The sequence below is a fragment of the Bombina bombina genome, chromosome 5 (genome assembly GCF_027579735.1).
Source record: "Bombina bombina isolate aBomBom1 chromosome 5, aBomBom1.pri, whole genome shotgun sequence".
Lineage (NCBI taxonomy): Eukaryota > Metazoa > Chordata > Amphibia > Anura > Bombinatoridae > Bombina > Bombina bombina.
This window is the reverse complement of record NC_069503.1, coordinates 1101740392-1101758800: the sequence shown is the minus strand read 5'-3', so window position 1 is coordinate 1101758800 and position 18409 is coordinate 1101740392. Positions and strand designations below refer to the sequence as shown.

The window sequence follows — 18409 nt, the reverse complement described above, 5'->3', positions numbered from 1 at the left end:
TTATGGGTGTTGGTGTACTTTGTAGCACTTTAGTTAAGAGTTTTATGTTCCGGCGTTAGCCCATAAAACTCTTAACTACGGACTTTTAAATGCGGTAGGAGTCTTGACAGGAGAGGGTCTACCACTCACTTCTTCCAAGACTCATAATACCAGCATTAGGAAAATCCCATTAAAAAGATAGGATACGCAATTGACGTAAGGGGATTTGCGGTAGCCTCGAGTCGCAGAAGAAAAGTGAGCGGTGAGCCTGTACCTGTCAGACTCGTAATACCAGCGTTAGGAAAAAAGCAGCGTTGGGAGTCTGGGACCTCTCAACGCTGCTTTTTAAGGCTAACGCCAAACTCGTAATCTCGTGTGTATAATAGTTCAAATGAATTAATATTGCTTCTATTTTTGTGCTCAAAGTTATATTTTATCAGACAGTAGGTGCGCTAAATCCCTCACATAATAGACTTCTATAGGGGTGCACAGAAAAACTCAGGCAGAGTACTTTAGGCATAATACCCTTGACTGGCGTAAAGCTGATGTGGTGACACTTTTTAAAATGGGAAGTCGGGTTGAACCAGAAATCTATAGACCAGTAAGTCTGACATCAATAGTGCATTCAAATTAGTATGGTTTTATGATATTAAACTAATTTATTTCGATTCAATAGGGAAGTAAGATTATAGATAAAGGGCAATAAGTTAATGTGATATACAGTACTTGGATATTGCAAATGCTTTTGATACAGTTCAACGTGAGAGATTATTGTTCAAAATAAAGGGACTGTGAATAACTTAAATTTCAGCTCATGGAAAAATAACTGGATACAAGACAGGAAAATGTAGCAGTAAATGGATCATATTAAGATTGGACAAAAGTAATTAGTGGGGTCCCACAAGGAGGAAACTTTAAATAGTAACATCTCTTGTTTGCCAATGAAACAAAGTTGCATAAGATCATTAGGTCAGTGCAAGATTTATTTACTTTGCAAGGGTATTTAGAAAAATTGGAAGACAGGACTGGTAAACGGCAAATGGGATTTAATACTGGTATATGTAAAGTTCTGCATTATTAAATAAAAAATATGCAGGATGCCTATTATTTAATTGGGACTAGACAGCTAAACCAATGAGAAAACATTTTTAAGGCATACTTATAGATAACAATCTAAGAATGAGCAAAGCAAGGCCTCTAAGGCTGATTAGATACAAATATGCAAGGGAAGAAAGCATAATTCTGTCTCTATAAATCCCTGGTAAGACCTCAACTTGAGTATAGAGTGGATTTCTGGGTATCAATTTAAAAAAAAAATCTGAATTGGAAAAAGTTCAGAGAAGGGCCACAAAACTACTAAGTGGTTTGGAGGATTTAGACTAAGCTGGGTTAGCTAAGCTGGGTCTGTCTTCTCTAGATAACAGGTACTTCAGAGGTGGGAGGTAGTAAATGCCAATACCTTAGATACATTTAAAAATGGCTTAGATTCAATATCTGGATATAAATAGAATTCAGGGATTTGATTGCTTGTGTTAAATGGGTCACATTTTTATGGAAATAATTTAAGTTCAATTGGAGTTTTTATTGCATATTAAGTAGAATTTGTATTAAACTCGATGGACTTCTGTCATTTTTTAACCTTATCTACTATGTTAAGATACTCTGGTTAACCTTGTTTACTATCCATCTGTATGTAATACCATATTGTGCCCTATTCTTAGGCTCGATTTATCAAGCCCCTACGACTGCAAGTTCTCACAAGAACTTGCTCGCCGTAATTTATCAAGCAGCGGTCACCAGACCGCTGCTTCCCTAAGCTCTTTGCCACCTCTAAGGTGGCGAAATTCATTCTCCGCGGTTGAGTCCGACCGAGGAGATTGACAGCTCCTGCCCGCACGTGATTGGCTGTGCGCGGGCAGGGGGCGGGATTGCACGCGAGCGCAAAATTGCGCTCGCGTGCAATGTTGATTACCTGCGGGTAATTTTGCCCCGCCACAGGCGAGCTGAGGCGTACGGGGGCGCGTTTACGTGCCCCTGTACGCCTCAGCTTTGATAAATCTAGCCTTTAGTGTAGGACCTAGCACAAGTCAACCTAACCTTCACTATACGGGGAATTCAGTTGTGAGGTTAATGCCCCTTTAAGTCAATATAATACAGTGAAGGCTGTATTCATCAAAGAAATATTAAACTTTATTTTAATGCATTTCAAATTGTGTGCATTAAAAATAATTATAAAAAATAAAAACAGGTATATTATGCATGAAGCACTTTTTTGTTATTTTAAATTTCACAGATTTAAACGTCTGCAGCACTCAATTAAATTGCATTATATTAAATAAAACTTAAAAAAAGTGCCAAGCTCTATGGCAACTTAGTAACAGCTGAATGACTAATATCCTATATATTTAGCTTACATATTACGCATATGCATAAATATTATTAATCTGGAATGTACTATATTTATATATTCTAATGCAAACCAACAGATGCTTACGTAAGAATATATGTAAAAAAAACTTTGATAAATATAAAATAAATCAGTTTTATAGTTCAGAACATGTCAACATCATGTTATCTAGTAACATGATGTAGGTGGTGTTGTGCTGAAATGTTTTAGCATATATATATATATATATATATATATATATATATATATATATATATATATATATATACATATATATACAGTATCCCACAAAAGTAAGTACACCCTTCACATTTTTGTAAATATTTTATATCTTTTCATGTGACAACACTGAAGAAATGACACTTTGCTACAATGTAAAGTAGTGAGTGTACAGCCTGTATAACAGTGTAAATTTGCTGTCCCCTCAAAATAACTCAACACACAGCAATTAATGTCTTAACCTTTGTCAACAAAAACGAGTACACCCCTAAGTGGAATTGTCTAAATTGGGCCCAATTAGCCACTTTCCCTCCATGGTGTCATGTGACTCATTAGTGTTACAAGGTCTCAGGTGTGAATGGGGAGCAGGTGTGTTACATTAGGTGTTATCGCTCTCACACTCTCTCATACTGGTCACTGGAAGTTCAACATGGCACCTCATGGCAAAGAACTCTCTGAGGATCTAAAAATTTTTTTGTTGCGCTACATAAAGATGGCATAGGCTATTTAATTTTGACATTACTGTCTCTTTAAGGCCAGAGTACAAGTTGAACATTAAAATACAAGTGGTATTAAAGGGATATGAAACCCAAAATGTTTCTTACATGATTCAGTTAGAGAATACAATTTTACTTCTATTATCTAATTTGCTTAATTCCTTAGATATCCTTTATTGAAGAAATATCAATGCACATGTGTAAGCCAATCACACGAGACATCTATGTGCAGTCGCCAATCAACAGCAACTGAACCTATCTAGATATGCTTTTCACCCAAGGATATCAAGGATATCAAGAGTATGAAGCACATTAGATAACAGAAGTAAATGGGAAAGTTGTCTCTTGGGCACAATCCATATCGCTTGCATTTTTTTATGCTGGTATAAAAGTCAATGATACGTACAGTCTATGTTATGTATATATATATATATATATATATATATATATATATATATATATAGAATCAGCACTCCTTTTTTGTTTCATGCTTTAGTCATCTTCCCCAAGGCAGAACATGCTGTGATCTGAGATATAATTGCAGAAAATGCAGCATGTCTGCAGAAAGAATGGGACACATGCAAGAACGGTCTTCTTAATCATATAAAATAATCATACAGACACAGTTTTTCTTTTTCTTTTTGCTGCGTTTATTCCAATGTTTCAGCCCTGATTTTGGACCTTTATCAAGGTTGACAAAGGCCCAAATCAAGGCTAAAATGTAATGAATGCAGCAAAAATGAAAAGAAAAACTGTGTCTGTATGGTTATCTTATATGATTAAGAAGACCGTTCTTGCATGTGTCCCATTCTTTCTGCAGACATGCTGCATTTTCTGCAATTACAATCATGTCTGTATGATTTTATAGGTATATATATGTATATATATATTTCTCAATGAAGAAAGCACTCGTTGGACTTGTAGAAATATAATCCATAATATTTATTACACAGTCGTCATAACATTTCGGGTACCGGATGGACCATTTGTCAATTGATACAAAAAAAAATATGCATAACTTCCCCCCATCAATCCCCACCTTATATAGCTACCTGATGCCAATTAAAGTGACTAAAAATTAAAAAGATACTTAGCCCATGATGACCATGCTGGTCTTGCGTGCACCGCCGCAACTCCAAGTGGCGTGATGACGTCATCACGGCGTAACACGTTGGATGCGCCACATCGTCACAGGAGTGGGCGGAGAGTGATCTGACAGCTGTCAGACCGTGATAACCATATACAGGCTAACATAGATGGTAATACCATCAATCAAACATATCAATGCATATATTTTAAGCATATTGGGCAAGTATCAAACACAAAGAAAACAATAACAATAGATACATTGAATGTGTACTAATTCACAGCATATCACAGCATATCACATCCTAAATTTATATGCGACATAGGCGCAAAGTACTTATTGTACATTATCACTCAATAGGATAGCATGTATTAACATTTAATGAGATATGCCGAGAAGATCTAGATAATGAGTTACACAGATAGATACAGTCCCATCTTCAGAGGCTAGTGATAGAAAGGGCTGAAATCCAAGTAGGTATTCAGACCCCTTGGCATGATGGTATCCAAAGTATAGATCCATTTTGTTTCTCTCCTTAATAGGACCTTCGCTCTATCACCTCCTCTGGAGATCGTTGGTGTATGGTCAGTCAGCAATGTTTTCAGGCTGGCAGCACTGTGTTTCTTCTGGCAAAAATGCCTGGCAACAGGTTGATCTGACTCGCCTTTTTTGATGGCTTCCCTGATTGCATGTCTATGGTTAGCCATACGGTCTCTAAACAATGTTATGGTCTTCCCTACAAAGAAAAGGGAGCACGGGCAAATGAGGATGTATATAACATAATCGCTTGTGCATGTTAAGCGATGATGGATCTTAAAACGTTGATTAGTGTGGGGGTGTTGGAATGTAGAGCCCCTCAACATGCTGTTGCATGTAATACAATTGCCACATTGAAAACAGCCTTTCTTACTTGTTTGTAACCATGTGGTCTTACAATAGCTTCTCAGGGTCAGATTCTACTAAGATGTCCTTTAGGTTCCGCGCCCTCCGATAGGCCATCCTAGGGGGTTCTGTGTGTAGGAATGGAAGGGACTTCTCTACCTTCACCAAATCCCAACGTCTTCTTATCAAGGAGTTTAACGTCCCATGGGCCATATCGAAAGTGGTCACAAAATGTATCCGATCCATTCTCTGTGATCCGCTGTTTGTAGCAATAACTTCATCTTGTATGTGCTCCATCAGTCTTCTCTTGGTTTCAGCCACTAGATTCTTCTCATAGCCTCTCTTTATAAGTTTCTCTCCCATTGTCTCAAGTTGTGTACTCATTATAGATTTTTCCGTATTATTTCTAATTACTCTGGTGAGTTGAGATGTGACTACCCCCTTCTTCTGATGATATGGATGACAACTATGCAGGTTTGGTATACAACGATGTGCCAAACCTACAGTAGTTATTCTCATGGACCTTAAAAATATTAAGGTCCAGGAAATGTATAGATTCAAGAGAAAATTCCAATTTAAATTTGATGGGGGACGTTAGTTTATTCATGGTCTCTACCCAGGTAACCAGATGTTCTTCCTTCCCACGCCATAGAAACAAAACATTGTCAATATAGCGTGTATAGAAGATAACCTCCATACATTCTTGGAGTTTCATGACCTCTCTTTCATGTCATGCCATGTATAGGTTGGCGTAAGTGGGGGCTTTTTTCGAACCCATGGTGGTACCTGAGGTCTGCAGGTAGAAATCGGTCTAAAATCTAAAATAATTTTTTTCCAAGCAAAAAAGCATGAGCTCAATAATAAACTCAACCGGTGGTCCCTCATAGAATATGGAACTGGCGACCATGGACCGGACAGCCTGCACACCTACATCATGAGGGATGGAGATGTACAGGCTGTCCACATCCATGGTGACCAGAAGGTCTCCCTCCTTCAGCCAATCCGCTCTTTTTAGTAAAGTAATGAAACTAGGGGCATCCTTTAGATAGGAGTTGGTGTTCCTGACCACTGGCTGCAGAAAATGATCCACAAATATGGCTGTAAGGTGTTGGTTTCATGGGGGGAGTGTCAGGTCAGGCCGAAGCCGCAGGCCCACTGTACCACCTGAAGCAGATGCAGATTATCTGATAAGGATATCCTTAGAACAGACTCAGACTAGCAGCAAATGATCTAAAGCTATTCATCTTTATTGAACAGTGCAAGCATGTCTTATAGACTTCAGTAACAGCATATAGGGTTAAGGGGATGACAGGTTATGACTGCGTCATTTTACACAGTTATACACAGTTAAGCACAATGTGAATCTGGAAATTTACTAGCTCATAAACAATGTCTGAACAACATTATATAGTCATAATAAGCCATGCATCTGCGAAGACAACAAGGTTGTTGGATCATCTTATTGATATAATATTCTTCTGGGCTTAAGGCCAGGAACTTCTACAAGGCCAACTAGCTAAGGAAAGTACAATAACAACCATGTATTTCTCACTACAGAATAAACCATTATAATAAAGTCTAATCATTACAAAATGGATGCCAATCATTACAAGATGGATGCGAAGAACAAGATGACTCTAGTCAGGTTCACATTAACCCCTAACATACCATGCTTTTATTCTAACAGAATAACATAAAAATAGACAGGAGCAGAAAATGAGGAAAGCCTTTAACAACAGTATGAGCCTAATACTACGGTAACAGAACTCTATGTGAGAATACTACAGAGAAAAAAATATTCACATGTCGTGGTATAATTTTATAGGCCAATAGGGCACAATTTGTCACTGCACATAGGTGCGGCCTCTCTGTTAGAAAAAAGAGAATCCCTTGCGGAGACTATAGGTCTCCCAGGAGGGTTGTCCAGTGTTTTGTGAGCTTTTGGGAACAAATACAATACTGGAATTTTTGGGCAGTCAGTGGTCAGGAATAGCAACGTATTTTCATCAATGAGTCCTGCTTCACCTGCAGACCTCAAGTATAAGTCTATACTCTTTTTGAATGTAAGTGTAGGATGTATCAGATAGCTGCCTTTTAGCCTCACTTCTATTTTGAGAATAATCCATCACTACAATGCCACCGCCCTTGTCGGCGGGGCGTATGATTATTGATTCATCATTTTTAAGACTAAGAATGGCTTTCCTTTCGCCTTCAGTGAGGTTAGAGTACACAAAGGTTTGCTGTTGGTGCAGTCATGACACACCATGCGTGTAAAGATTTTTATCGCATGTTTAGTCAATGGTGGTTCAAAGGTAGAAGGTGTTTTAAATATATTTGTAGGGCTCTGGGTTTTGTCCTTAAAAAAGTCTTTCAGTTTAAACTGTCTTTGAAAAAATTGTTGACATACACAAACTTCAAAGTCATCCTCCCTTGGAGTGGGTACAAAGGACAAGCCCCTACTGAGTAGTTTAGTCTCATCCTCTGATAAGGTCCTGCTACTCAAATTAAATAATATGTCTATTTCTTTTTTTAGGACTTCTTTTTTTCTATATCCCCCTCTCCTTGTTGGTTTTTGTTTGTGTTTATAGGTGGTTTGTCTGCTGCTCGTGTGACAACCCCAGAATAAGAAGCAGTATTAGATGATGTAGTGGATGTCTGTTCAGTTGCCCTGTTGTCGTTGTCATAATCTGTGGAATACCCCCACTACTGTCAACAGTTTGTATTACACTTTTTGGGCATGGGGTTATTCACTAGGTCCTCCTTCCCATATAGCCATCTATAAACTCGTCTCTCCCTGTAGTCTGTTTCCACAGTTGTAAGTTTTTTGTTTTTAAATGAGATCAAATCATTTTTGTATTTCAATACCATATTATCTATTTTTTTTAACCAATCCTGGGTGTTATCCTCTACTAGTATATGGTGATTGTTTTGTTTAATTTGTTCTATCTCAGTTTTCATTTTATTCTCAAGTTTTTGTACCTCCTCTATTACTAGCAACATTAAATCTTAAGAACATTTGTTCAAAATTGAACACCATTTACGACAGAATTCGTTACTTGATCTACCCAGAGTGGGGATATTTTTTACCCTAAACCCTCTTGGTATTTGTCTTTTTATATGGTAGCTAGATAAATATATGGTGTGTAGGTGGTAATCAATTTCCCTTTTCCTTAAATTAACTAATTTGTAGTATATGTTTATGGGGGTGTCACCCCTCAACTCACTCAGATCTGATGATACTCTGATTCTCTCTGCATCGTCGTCAGTGAACATGAAAGTATCTGTGTTCACTTCTTCATATTCAACCCCAGCAGGCAAGCTGTCAGCAATGCTCTCTTCTATGATATCTCAATATGAACCAGCACAAGTCATGCAGGATGCTATGTTCAGTCTATGGTGGAAAACAGAACACAGTGAAAAGATGAACACAATATTGCCTTGTTTGAGACATAAATATCAAAGTTCTTTCCAAAATATAATTCCAGCATTGTGCACTGTCAGAAAAACAGATAGGCGCGGAACCTAAGGGAAATCTTAGTAGAATCTGATCCTGAGAAGTGCTATTGTAAGACCACATGGTTACAAACAAGTAAGAGGCTCTTTTCAATGTGACAATTGTATTACATGCAACAGCATGTTGAGGGGCTCTACATTCCAACACCCCCACACTAATCAACATTTTAAGATCCATCATCACTTAACATGCACAAGCGATTACGTTATATACATCCTCATTTGCCCATGCTCCCTTTTCTATGTAGGGAAGACCATAACATTGTTTAGAGACAGTATGGCTAACCATAGACATGCAATCAGGGAAGCCATCAAAAAAGACGACTCAGATCAACCTGTTGCCAGGCATTTTTGCCAGAAGAAACACAGTGCTGCCAGCCTGAAAACAATGCTGATGTCCAGAGGAGGTGATAGAGCGAAGGCCCTATTAAGGAGAGAAACAAAATGGATCTATACTTTGGATACCATCATGCCAAGGGGCCTGAATACCTACTTGGATTTCAGCCCTTTCTACCACTAGCCTCTAAAGACGGGACTGTATCTCTTTATCTGTGTAACTCATTATCTAGATCTTCTCTGCACATCTCACTAAATGTTAATACATGCTATCCTATTGAGTGATAATGTACAATAAGTACTTTGCGCCTATGTCGCATATAAATTTAGGATGTGATATGCTGTGAATTAGTACACATTCGATGTATCTATTGTTATTGGTTTTATTGTGTTTGATACTTGCCCAATATGCTTAAAATATATGCATTTATATGTTTGATTGATGGTATTACCATCTATGTTAGCCTGTATATGGTTATCATGGTCTGACAGCTGTCAGATCACTCTCTGCCCACTCTTGTGACGATGTGGCACATCCAACATGTTACGCTGTGATGACATCATCACATCACTTGGCATTGCGGCGGTGCACGCAAAACCAGCATGGTCTTCATGGGCTAAGTATCTTTTTAATTTTTAGTCACTTTAATTGTCATCAGGTAGCTCTATAAGGTGGGGATTGGTGGGGGGAAGTTATGCATATTTTTCTTGTATCATTTGACAAAGGATCTGGTACTTATAGAGTGCAAACTAATCACCCGTGAGGGTCTCAAGGCGCTAAGGGAAAGCAGATAGGAGAAGGGGGGGAAGGGGATGGGCGTTCAGTCGAAGAGCCAGGTCTTGAGGTTTCTGAACTTTGTAAGGGAGGTGGATTGTCTGAGGGGCAGCAGGAGGGTGTTCCATGTCTTTGCTGCTATGTGGGAGAAGGATCTTCCACCCACTGTGGATTTGCTGATGTGGGGGATGACTGCCTGTGCTTGGTCGGCCGATCGGAGTTGTCTGGCGGGGGTGTAGAAATGTAAACGGTGGTAATGTATTCGGGTCCGATGTTGTGTAGGGCATTGAATGCGTGGGTAAGGAGCTTGAAGTTGATTCTCTTGTTGATGGGGAGCCAGTGAAGGTTCCTTAGGTGTTCGGTGATGGGGCATTGGAGAGGGATGTCAAGGATGACTCTGGCTGAGGCGTTCTAGATACGTTGGAGTATCTTTTGGAGTTTGATGGTGGAGCCCGCGTAGAGTGCATTGCCATAGTTCAACCGGCTGCTGACAAGGGCCTGGGTGACTGTTTTCCAGGTTTCGGAAGGGATCCACTTAAAAGATTTTTCATAGCAGGTGGAGGATGTGGAAGCATGTTGAGGTGATGGCATTGATTTGTCAGTTCATGGAGAGTGAGAAGTCCAGGATGAAGCCTAGATTTTGTGCGTGGTCGGTTGGGGTTGGAGGGTGACCGAGGGCTGTGGGCCACCAGGAGTCATCCCATGCAGATTTATTGGGTCCGAGGAGGAGGACTTCGGTTTTGTCTGTGTTCAGTTTGAGCCGGTTGTCACTCATCCAGGGGGCGACTGCTGTAAGGCCTTCGTGGACGTTCTTTTTGGTGGTGGTGAGATCTCGGGTGAGTGCGATGATTAACTGGGTGTTGTCGGCATAGGAGACAATGTTGAGGTTGTGGCATCGGATGATGGCTGCGAGAGGGGCCATGTAGATGCTGAAGAGGGTGGGGCTCAGCGAAGAGCCTTGCGGTACACCACAGTTGACTGTTGTGGGTTTGGAGGAGAAGGGCAGGAGTCTGACTTTCTGCGTCCTGTCCGTGAGGAAGGAGGTGATCCATTCAAGGGCTTTGCTGTGGATGCCGGCATCGTGTAGGCGGGTGCGGAGGGTGTTGTGGTTGAGCATGGCGCGAATGTCATCTGTGATGGCGAGGAGGGCGGTCTCAGTGCTGTGGTTGCTTCTGAAACCGGATTGGGAGTGGTCCAGGGTGTAGTTGGCCTCAAAGTGGTCAATAAGTTGTGAGTTGAAGGATTTCTCTATGACTTTGCCAGGAAGGGGAGTAGAGAGATGGGGCGGTAGTTATATGGGTCTATGGGGTCTGCCAAGAGTTTCTTCAGCAGGGGTTTCAGTTCCACATGCTTCCAGACATCCGGGAAGGTGCCAGTTTTGATGGAGCAGTTGATGGTGCGGCGGAGTTCAGTGGCGATGGTGTTGCTTGCTTTGTTGAATATGTGATGGGGACATGGGTCCGAGGGTGCACTGGAGTGGATAGATTTCATAATTCTGAGGGTGTCCTCTGTGGTGAGGGGGCATCAGATAGTCTGTGTGTGGTGTGGGGGGTCAAATTTGGGAGGGTGTCGTTGGGTGTAGGGGAGTGGGTGGTGGAGGTTGAGTTATGAGGTGTGAAACTGTCATAGATGTTGAGGACCTTGAGGTGGAAGTGTGCAGCAAGGGTATTGCAGAGGTCCTGGGAGGGTGGGATGTTGGTGGTGTCGCTGTTGGGTTTAGAGAATTCCTTGATGACTGAGAACTCCTTGCTGTTATGTGCGTTAGAGTTGATTCTGTCTTGGATGGCTGTTTTTTTGGCGGTTTTTATGAGGTGGTGGTGGGTGGTGATTGCTTCCTTAAAGGCAGCTTTTTCCAGAAGGGTCTTGCTGGATCTCCAGGTTCTTTCCAATCGTCTGCAGTGGCATTTGGAGTCTTGAAGGGCGGTGGTGAACCAGCTGGCTTTGTTGGTGGTTTGGCGGCTAGACGTTTTTTTGAGGAGGCGAGGGTGTTGGAACAGTCCGTAATCCAGAGGTGGAGGTTGCGGGCGGAGGAGTTGGTTAGGGTGCGGTGTAGTTGGTCTTGGGTGATTTTGTTCCAGTTTCTGCGGGGCAGGTGGTACTGTCTGAGGTGGGTGGTGGATTTGTTGAAGGAGAAGTGTATGCAGTGGTGGTCAGTCCAGAGGAGTTCGGTGATGTTATTGACGGAGATGTGGTTGCCTGAGGAGAAGATCAGGTCGAGGGTGTGGCCGGCTGCATGGGTTGGGTAGTTTACGAGTTGCTTCAGTCCGATGGTTCAAGGTTTTCCAGGAGGGTGGAGGTGTTGTGATTGTTGGGGTTATCAAGATGGAAATTGAGGTCATCAAGGAGGATGTAGTCCGTTGAGGCGAGGGCATGAGGTGCGATGTGGTCGGTGATGAAGTCACAGAAGGCAGGACGAGGTCTGGGAGGTCTGTAGATGAGGGTGCCATGGATGGTGGTGTTGGGGTTGGCCTGGATCTTGAAGTGTAGGTGTTCTAGGCCTGGTGAGTGGTCATTGGAGCTGGTTGCGACTTGGATGGTGTGTTTGTGGATGATGGCGATGCCTCCTCCAGGTCTGTTGCTGCGTTTTTTGTGGCAGATCTTGTAGCCTTCGGGTATTGCAATGGTGATGTCCGGCGCTGATGTGGGGTTTAGCCAGGTCTCAGTGAGGAAGGCGACGTCTGGGGAGGTGGAGTCTAGCAGGTTCCAGATTTTGTGGATGGAGCGAGTGTTGAGGAGGATGCAGTTGAGGTAATTGCGGCTGTTTTTGGGTGGGTTAGTTGGTTGGGTTGTGGTCCAGAGGGAGGGGAAGGAGCAGTTGTGGCAGGTAAAAGGTCCGAAGGTAGTGGTCGGGAATGCGTGATGGCAGGTGGACAATCTACCAGTGTTGAGCACGTGGAGGGTGCTGGCGTCGTAGTGGCGGCAGTTTCTAGAGCCAAGGTTCAGGGCGTTGGGTGTGGTCAGGGCGCAGACGAGTGCTGACGGGCTTGCCTTTGGTGTGCCTTTGGAGTGCTCACAGCGCTCTTCCGCTTCGCGGTCGCACAGGGAGCTGCATTAAATTCAGCAGGAAGGTGGGCGGGCTGGTTAGCTGGAAGGGATAGGTGTGAAATAAAAATAATATATATGGCAGGAACAGCGCTCATAGAAAGGTAGAGATGAAAAAGAAAGAGCAACCAATAGTGTAATTTGTACACACAAAGGTGATGTGTTTTGAAATGCAAAAAACTTGCTCACCTTGTAAGACCTCAAACAAGTGAGGTATGTGATGTTCACAGAGGGGATATCTATCCCTATCTGTGTTAAAGATGCGTCTTTGTTTTCTGCTTCCACCTCTATGAAGTGATGACTTCTATACCATACTACAAGAGGTGGAAGCAGAAAATAATATGATAGATAGACAGATAGATAGATAATAGAAATAAAAGTATTTATTGATATACATATTCTTCTGCAGCGCTACCGTAACGTTTTATATTTGTATTGACTAATATTACATTTTTAACAGAAGCAATTCATATTGAAGTTCTGATGTTTTGCTGATTTTACTTGCCTACTTACTGGTTTTCCCGGCCTGTACTCTATAATAATTGTACAGCACTTGTACAGCCGCTGTGTCATTTTTAACAAGTTTAAGAGATTGTTGACAACATAAGAGATGGATATGACTGTTTTACATTTATATAGTTATTACCTCCGTGGTGCACTTTATATTTTAGTTACTATAATATCCTCAAGCATAATTGCTATTAGAAAAAATATTAAACCCACATCATGCTGCAAGAATAAAACTATCATCAATGTTGTGAATCATAATACAGTAGTTGAATTTTTAACATATTAAAGAATTTGCAAAAAGGAAAATATATGTTTGTGTATACTGTATAGCAAATATTTTGTCTTAATTTTTTTTAACACAACTAAAATTAAACAGAGTTGGTTATAATCATTTCACTTTTGATTCTTAAAGGGACAGTCTAGTTAAAATGAAAATTTTATGATTCAGACTGGACATGCAATTTTAATCAACTTTCTAATTTACTTTTAACCTCAAATTTGCTTTCTTCTCTTGGTTTTCTTTGTTGAAAACTAAAACTAGATAGGCTCATATGCTAATTTCTAAGCCCTTGAAGGCCACCTCTAATCTCAGTGAATTTTGACAGTTTTTTTACACCTAGACAGCGCTAGTTCATGTGTGCCAAATAGATAACAATGTGTTCACTCCTATGGAGTTACCTAGGAGTCAGCACTGATTGGCTAAATTGCATGTCTGACAAAAGAACTGAAATAAGGGAGCAGTCTGCAGAGGCTTAGCTACATGGTAATCACAGAGGTAAAAAAATATATTAATATAACAGTGTTGGTTATGCAAAACTGGGGTATTGTTAATAAAGGGATTATCTATTTTTTAAACAATACAAATTCTGGAGTAGACTGTCCCTTTAATAAGATATGTGCATGATCGAAAAATTTGTTTCGGTTCGGATCGATTCAGAGTTTTTCGAATTTTGGTTCGGATCGATTCTAATTCGGAAAACTTCAAATGAATTTGTTTCGGATTCGTTTTCGATTCATTCGGATTCGAAAAAATTCGTCTGGATTCGGTTCGATTCGGTTCAGTTCAGAAATTCGGAATATCGGTATGTGTGCTGTGTATTAGACTAGTATTATGTACTGTATATTTGGTGTAATCCATAGCAGAGTGATATAACCTAATATACTGTACAATACTAGTGTAATCCATGGCCATCCGAATTTACCGAATAAATCCAAAATAATTCGGATTTATTCGGTAAATTCGGCAATATTTTAATTCGGAAATTCGGATCGATCCGAATCTCCGAATTTGCCGAATTTGCCGAATTTCCGAATCGATCCGAAACTAATTGCACATGTCTACCTTTAATGTATATTAGAAACAGCAAGTTAAATTCCTCTGGAACTATAACTAATGGAGTATAAATAATATACAAAAATTGCAAACATATTGTTATATTGTTGTTTCTGTTCTCAGCCTGCAAGCTTTTTTAGTAGGTTATAAAAAAAAATCATTTGATTAATTAATTCTTATAAAACAACAATAATAATATATATAAAGCTGTCTATCTTTCTGTCTCTCTGTCCCCTTTCTACATTCTGTTCCTTGATCTGTCTGTCTAAAATAATTTTATGATTGATGGTCAGATACAAGAATTTCTGCTTTTGTATAGTAAACTACAGTAAATGGTTTGTCTCCTATGATTTTTCTAAGGATGTGCCGAACAGAAATCTGCATGTTTATGGGTTAGAAAAGTTTTAAGGCTTTGTAATTCCAGAGTAGTCCTTAGATCCACTCCTTAAAAACCATTTTGTGTATGTTTTCCTTGTGGCTTTGCTTTTGCAAATGTTAGCTCAGCTATAAATGAGGTTGTATAGTTAAATGTGCATTTAGCAGCAGAACTCTTCTACATCTGAGCTGGCCATTGATGTGATTGGCAGATGAACAATATGCTTTTAGTGATTGGCTCACTGGGCCCTGGACCTAACTGTTGGTTTAACCCCTTTAAAGCAAGCAATAATGCAAAAGGGATTCTTGCAATTTTTTTCTCCCTTTAAAGGGACAGTATACACTCATTTTCATATAACTGCATGTAATAGACTCTACTATAAAGAATAAGATGCACAGATACTGATATAAAAATCCAGTATAAAATGGTTTAAAAATGTACTTAGAAGCTGTCAGTTTAGCTCTGTTGAAAAGGTAGTTGGAAACCCCACTGCAAGTGGGAAATAAGACACTCCCCCCTCCCCCTTCTTTTGCATATGAAAAGACCCTTTACAAACAGGAGCAAGCTGGAGAAGGTAGCTGACGGTATTCACATAAAACTTTGGGGCTTGGTTAGGAATCTGAAAATCAGAGCAATGTTATTTAAAAATAAGCAAAATTATACATTTTAAAAAAACAAACTTTATGGGCTTTATAAATAGATAATCTACAAAACATTTATGCAAAGAAAAAATGAGTGTATAATGTCCCTTTAAATTCAAAGTGGTTAATGAAACTTAAAAAAAGAAAGTGAGAAGATGCATAGATCAAGGAAAAAATGTAGAATTTAATGAGAAAATCATATTTATTAATGTGCTACCTAATTTATATATTCTATTTTAACTTGTTACAGATGGAAATTCGTATGAACTTGTTACAGTTACCGATATTATTTTTTTCTCATATTATTTTTTTTTTATTTTAAGGTTATGGACACGCTGCTCCAGGCACAGATGCAGGAAAGGCGTTTTGCATGTTCTATGCTGTCCTGGGGATCCCCCTTACTCTGGTGATGTTTCAGAGTCTTGGTGAGCGAATGAACACCTTTGTAAAGTACCTCCTGAAACGGATCAAGAAATGCTGCGGAATGCGTAGTACAGACGTCTCAATGGAAAATATGGTGACTGTTGGTTTCTTTTCCTGCATGGGCACCCTCTGCATTGGAGCTGCAGCTTTTTCCCACTATGAAGATTGGAGCTTTTTTCAGTCTTACTATTATTGCTTTATAACTTTAACAACAATAGGTTTTGGAGACTATGTGGCTCTTCAGAAAAACAGAGCCCTCCAAAAGAAGCCATTATATGTGGCATTTAGCTTTATGTACATTTTAGTAGGTTTGACAGTAATTGGGGCATTTTTAAATTTAGTTGTTCTCAGGTTTTTAACCATGAACAGTGAGGATGAAAGGAGAGATGCGGAGGAGCGTGCATCTCTAGCAGGAAACCGTAACAGCATGATTATACATATTCAAGAAGACTCACAGCATGGTCGGCCAAAATATAAGACCGAAGTAACAGACCTTCAGTCAGTTTGCTCTTGCATGTGTTATAGGTCTCATGAGTACACCAGCCGAATGGTAGCTCACCAAAATGCATTCAGTTCCAAGCTGAACCCTCAGTACTTTCATTCTATATCCTACAAGATTGAGGAAATCTCACCAAGCACATTAAAAAACAGTCTATTCCCATCCCCTGTAAGCTCAGTGTCACCTGGGTTAAACAGCTTTACAGATAACCGCAGGTTAATGAAAAGGCGAAAGTCAATTTAAGGTACCTCTATTCTTTTGCGGGGTAACCATTTTCTCTCTCTGTCGTTTCATTCTCATTTTACGAAATGAAGCAGAGAGAGGCAAAAGAGAAAATAAATAAATAAATAAATACATAGCCTTCCTTCTCTGAGACTCATTTCTGAGCATGAAGCATGGATACTTAATACTCCAGCAAGGTATGCCTTACATTACCCCCTGAGTGGATTTAAGAAGATTTCTTGTTTCATTGATATGAAGTGGGTACCAAATCCAAAGTTGCACACAAGAAAGGGGGCCTCTGTGTGTTTCTTGCACTTCCGATCTAAAAAACTTGTTTGTTTTTTTTTGTTTAGCTTTTTTTCTAAAAAAAATAAAATGGAGGAGGTCACGGGTATGTGGATGAGTGTATGTGCAGTCCCAAATAGTGCATTGTGATGACATTTAAATATCAGGTATCATTTTCTTGAAGCAATTGTCTTGCTTTTTTGATCTATAGATGGATCCCACAAGAAAGAAAACAAAAATAATATAATAAAAGTTTTATTTATTTTTAGGTTTTTTTAAAAAATTTTTATTTCTTGTCAGCGTAAGCATGTGCATTAGGCAGTTGTATGCCAGGTATATCATAAGTTTTCTAATGCTAGATAGATTGATCAAAAATAAAAATGATGCTAGAACCACAGATCTTTCTAGCTTGCCAGTTCAAAATTTAAAAAGCATGCACTTTGTGAAACTGGTTGGCATTATAAACACACAAGAAGACAAAGCAGTGAGCTAATTAAAAAAAGATATCTATATATATATATAGTTTAGTTTCTTATTAGAAATAATTTCTTTATGCATTAAGTTGCAACATATTTTGCTTTGTTGCTGGCACGCTTAGGATTGAACTGAAGCAACGGTTTTATCTAAATTGTATATTTTACTTTTTACTTTTATTTAAAAAAAGGAGAAAAAAAGGAATATTTTTTGGTGCAGCATCTACCTGCATGAATAGAATTATATTTTTGGGGATGCTTGATAAAAAAATATGGGCACATTTTGGGTGGATGTATAATTTTTTTTCAATAAAATAGTATTCGGGCATTTCTGGTTATATGTATTATAAACAATTGTCTTTTGATTTGTAAATAATGGTAAGCCTTTGTTGGTCTCAGGAAGAGTTCAAGGGACAGTATCCTCTGTATTGACCTTCTCGGTAACTGGCAAAGGCTACAAATCCCACAGTTGCCATATTGGTAAAATGGGGCAGAGTCCTCAGTTTTCAGCCTCATTGCTGAAAAATGGAGGTGGAACTATGTTGCACAAAGAAGCTTTGAAAACAGATTCCATAGGTTTGATCAATGTCTATAATAGATGTCTGTTTGCTTTTGAAAAGCTGGTCTGAACATACTGTAGCAAAAATGTCAACTGGCTGTAAGGACAAAGATCAGTCTACTACCCTTGACATTTACACACTCCATACTCGAGCTATGTACCTCAAAACAAATAATTTATAATGATGCATTGCAATAAATTGGTTCATATATTTCTCTCTGAAATTGTCCAATCTCTTAATGTTCACTTTTTAGAAATAGGTGCCTTCTGCCTAGGGGATGTATTTATGCATGGTCCAACTAAACTCAGAAAATTTCAATGGGCATCAGATATGCAACTCTACTGAATGAA

General features: G+C 39.5%; 1 protein-coding gene across 1 annotated transcript in view; it reads left to right on the top strand.

The window, feature by feature from the left end:
* KCNK9 (potassium two pore domain channel subfamily K member 9) overlaps positions 1–16762 on the top strand; it is a 263600-nt gene extending 246838 nt beyond the window's left edge. The window contains exon 2 of the mRNA XM_053713212.1: positions 15921–16762. Within this exon, the coding sequence (XP_053569187.1) occupies positions 15921–16762 (842 nt within the window). The remainder of the gene's footprint in view (positions 1–15920) is intronic.
* The last annotated feature ends 1647 nt before the right edge of the window (positions 16763–18409 follow it).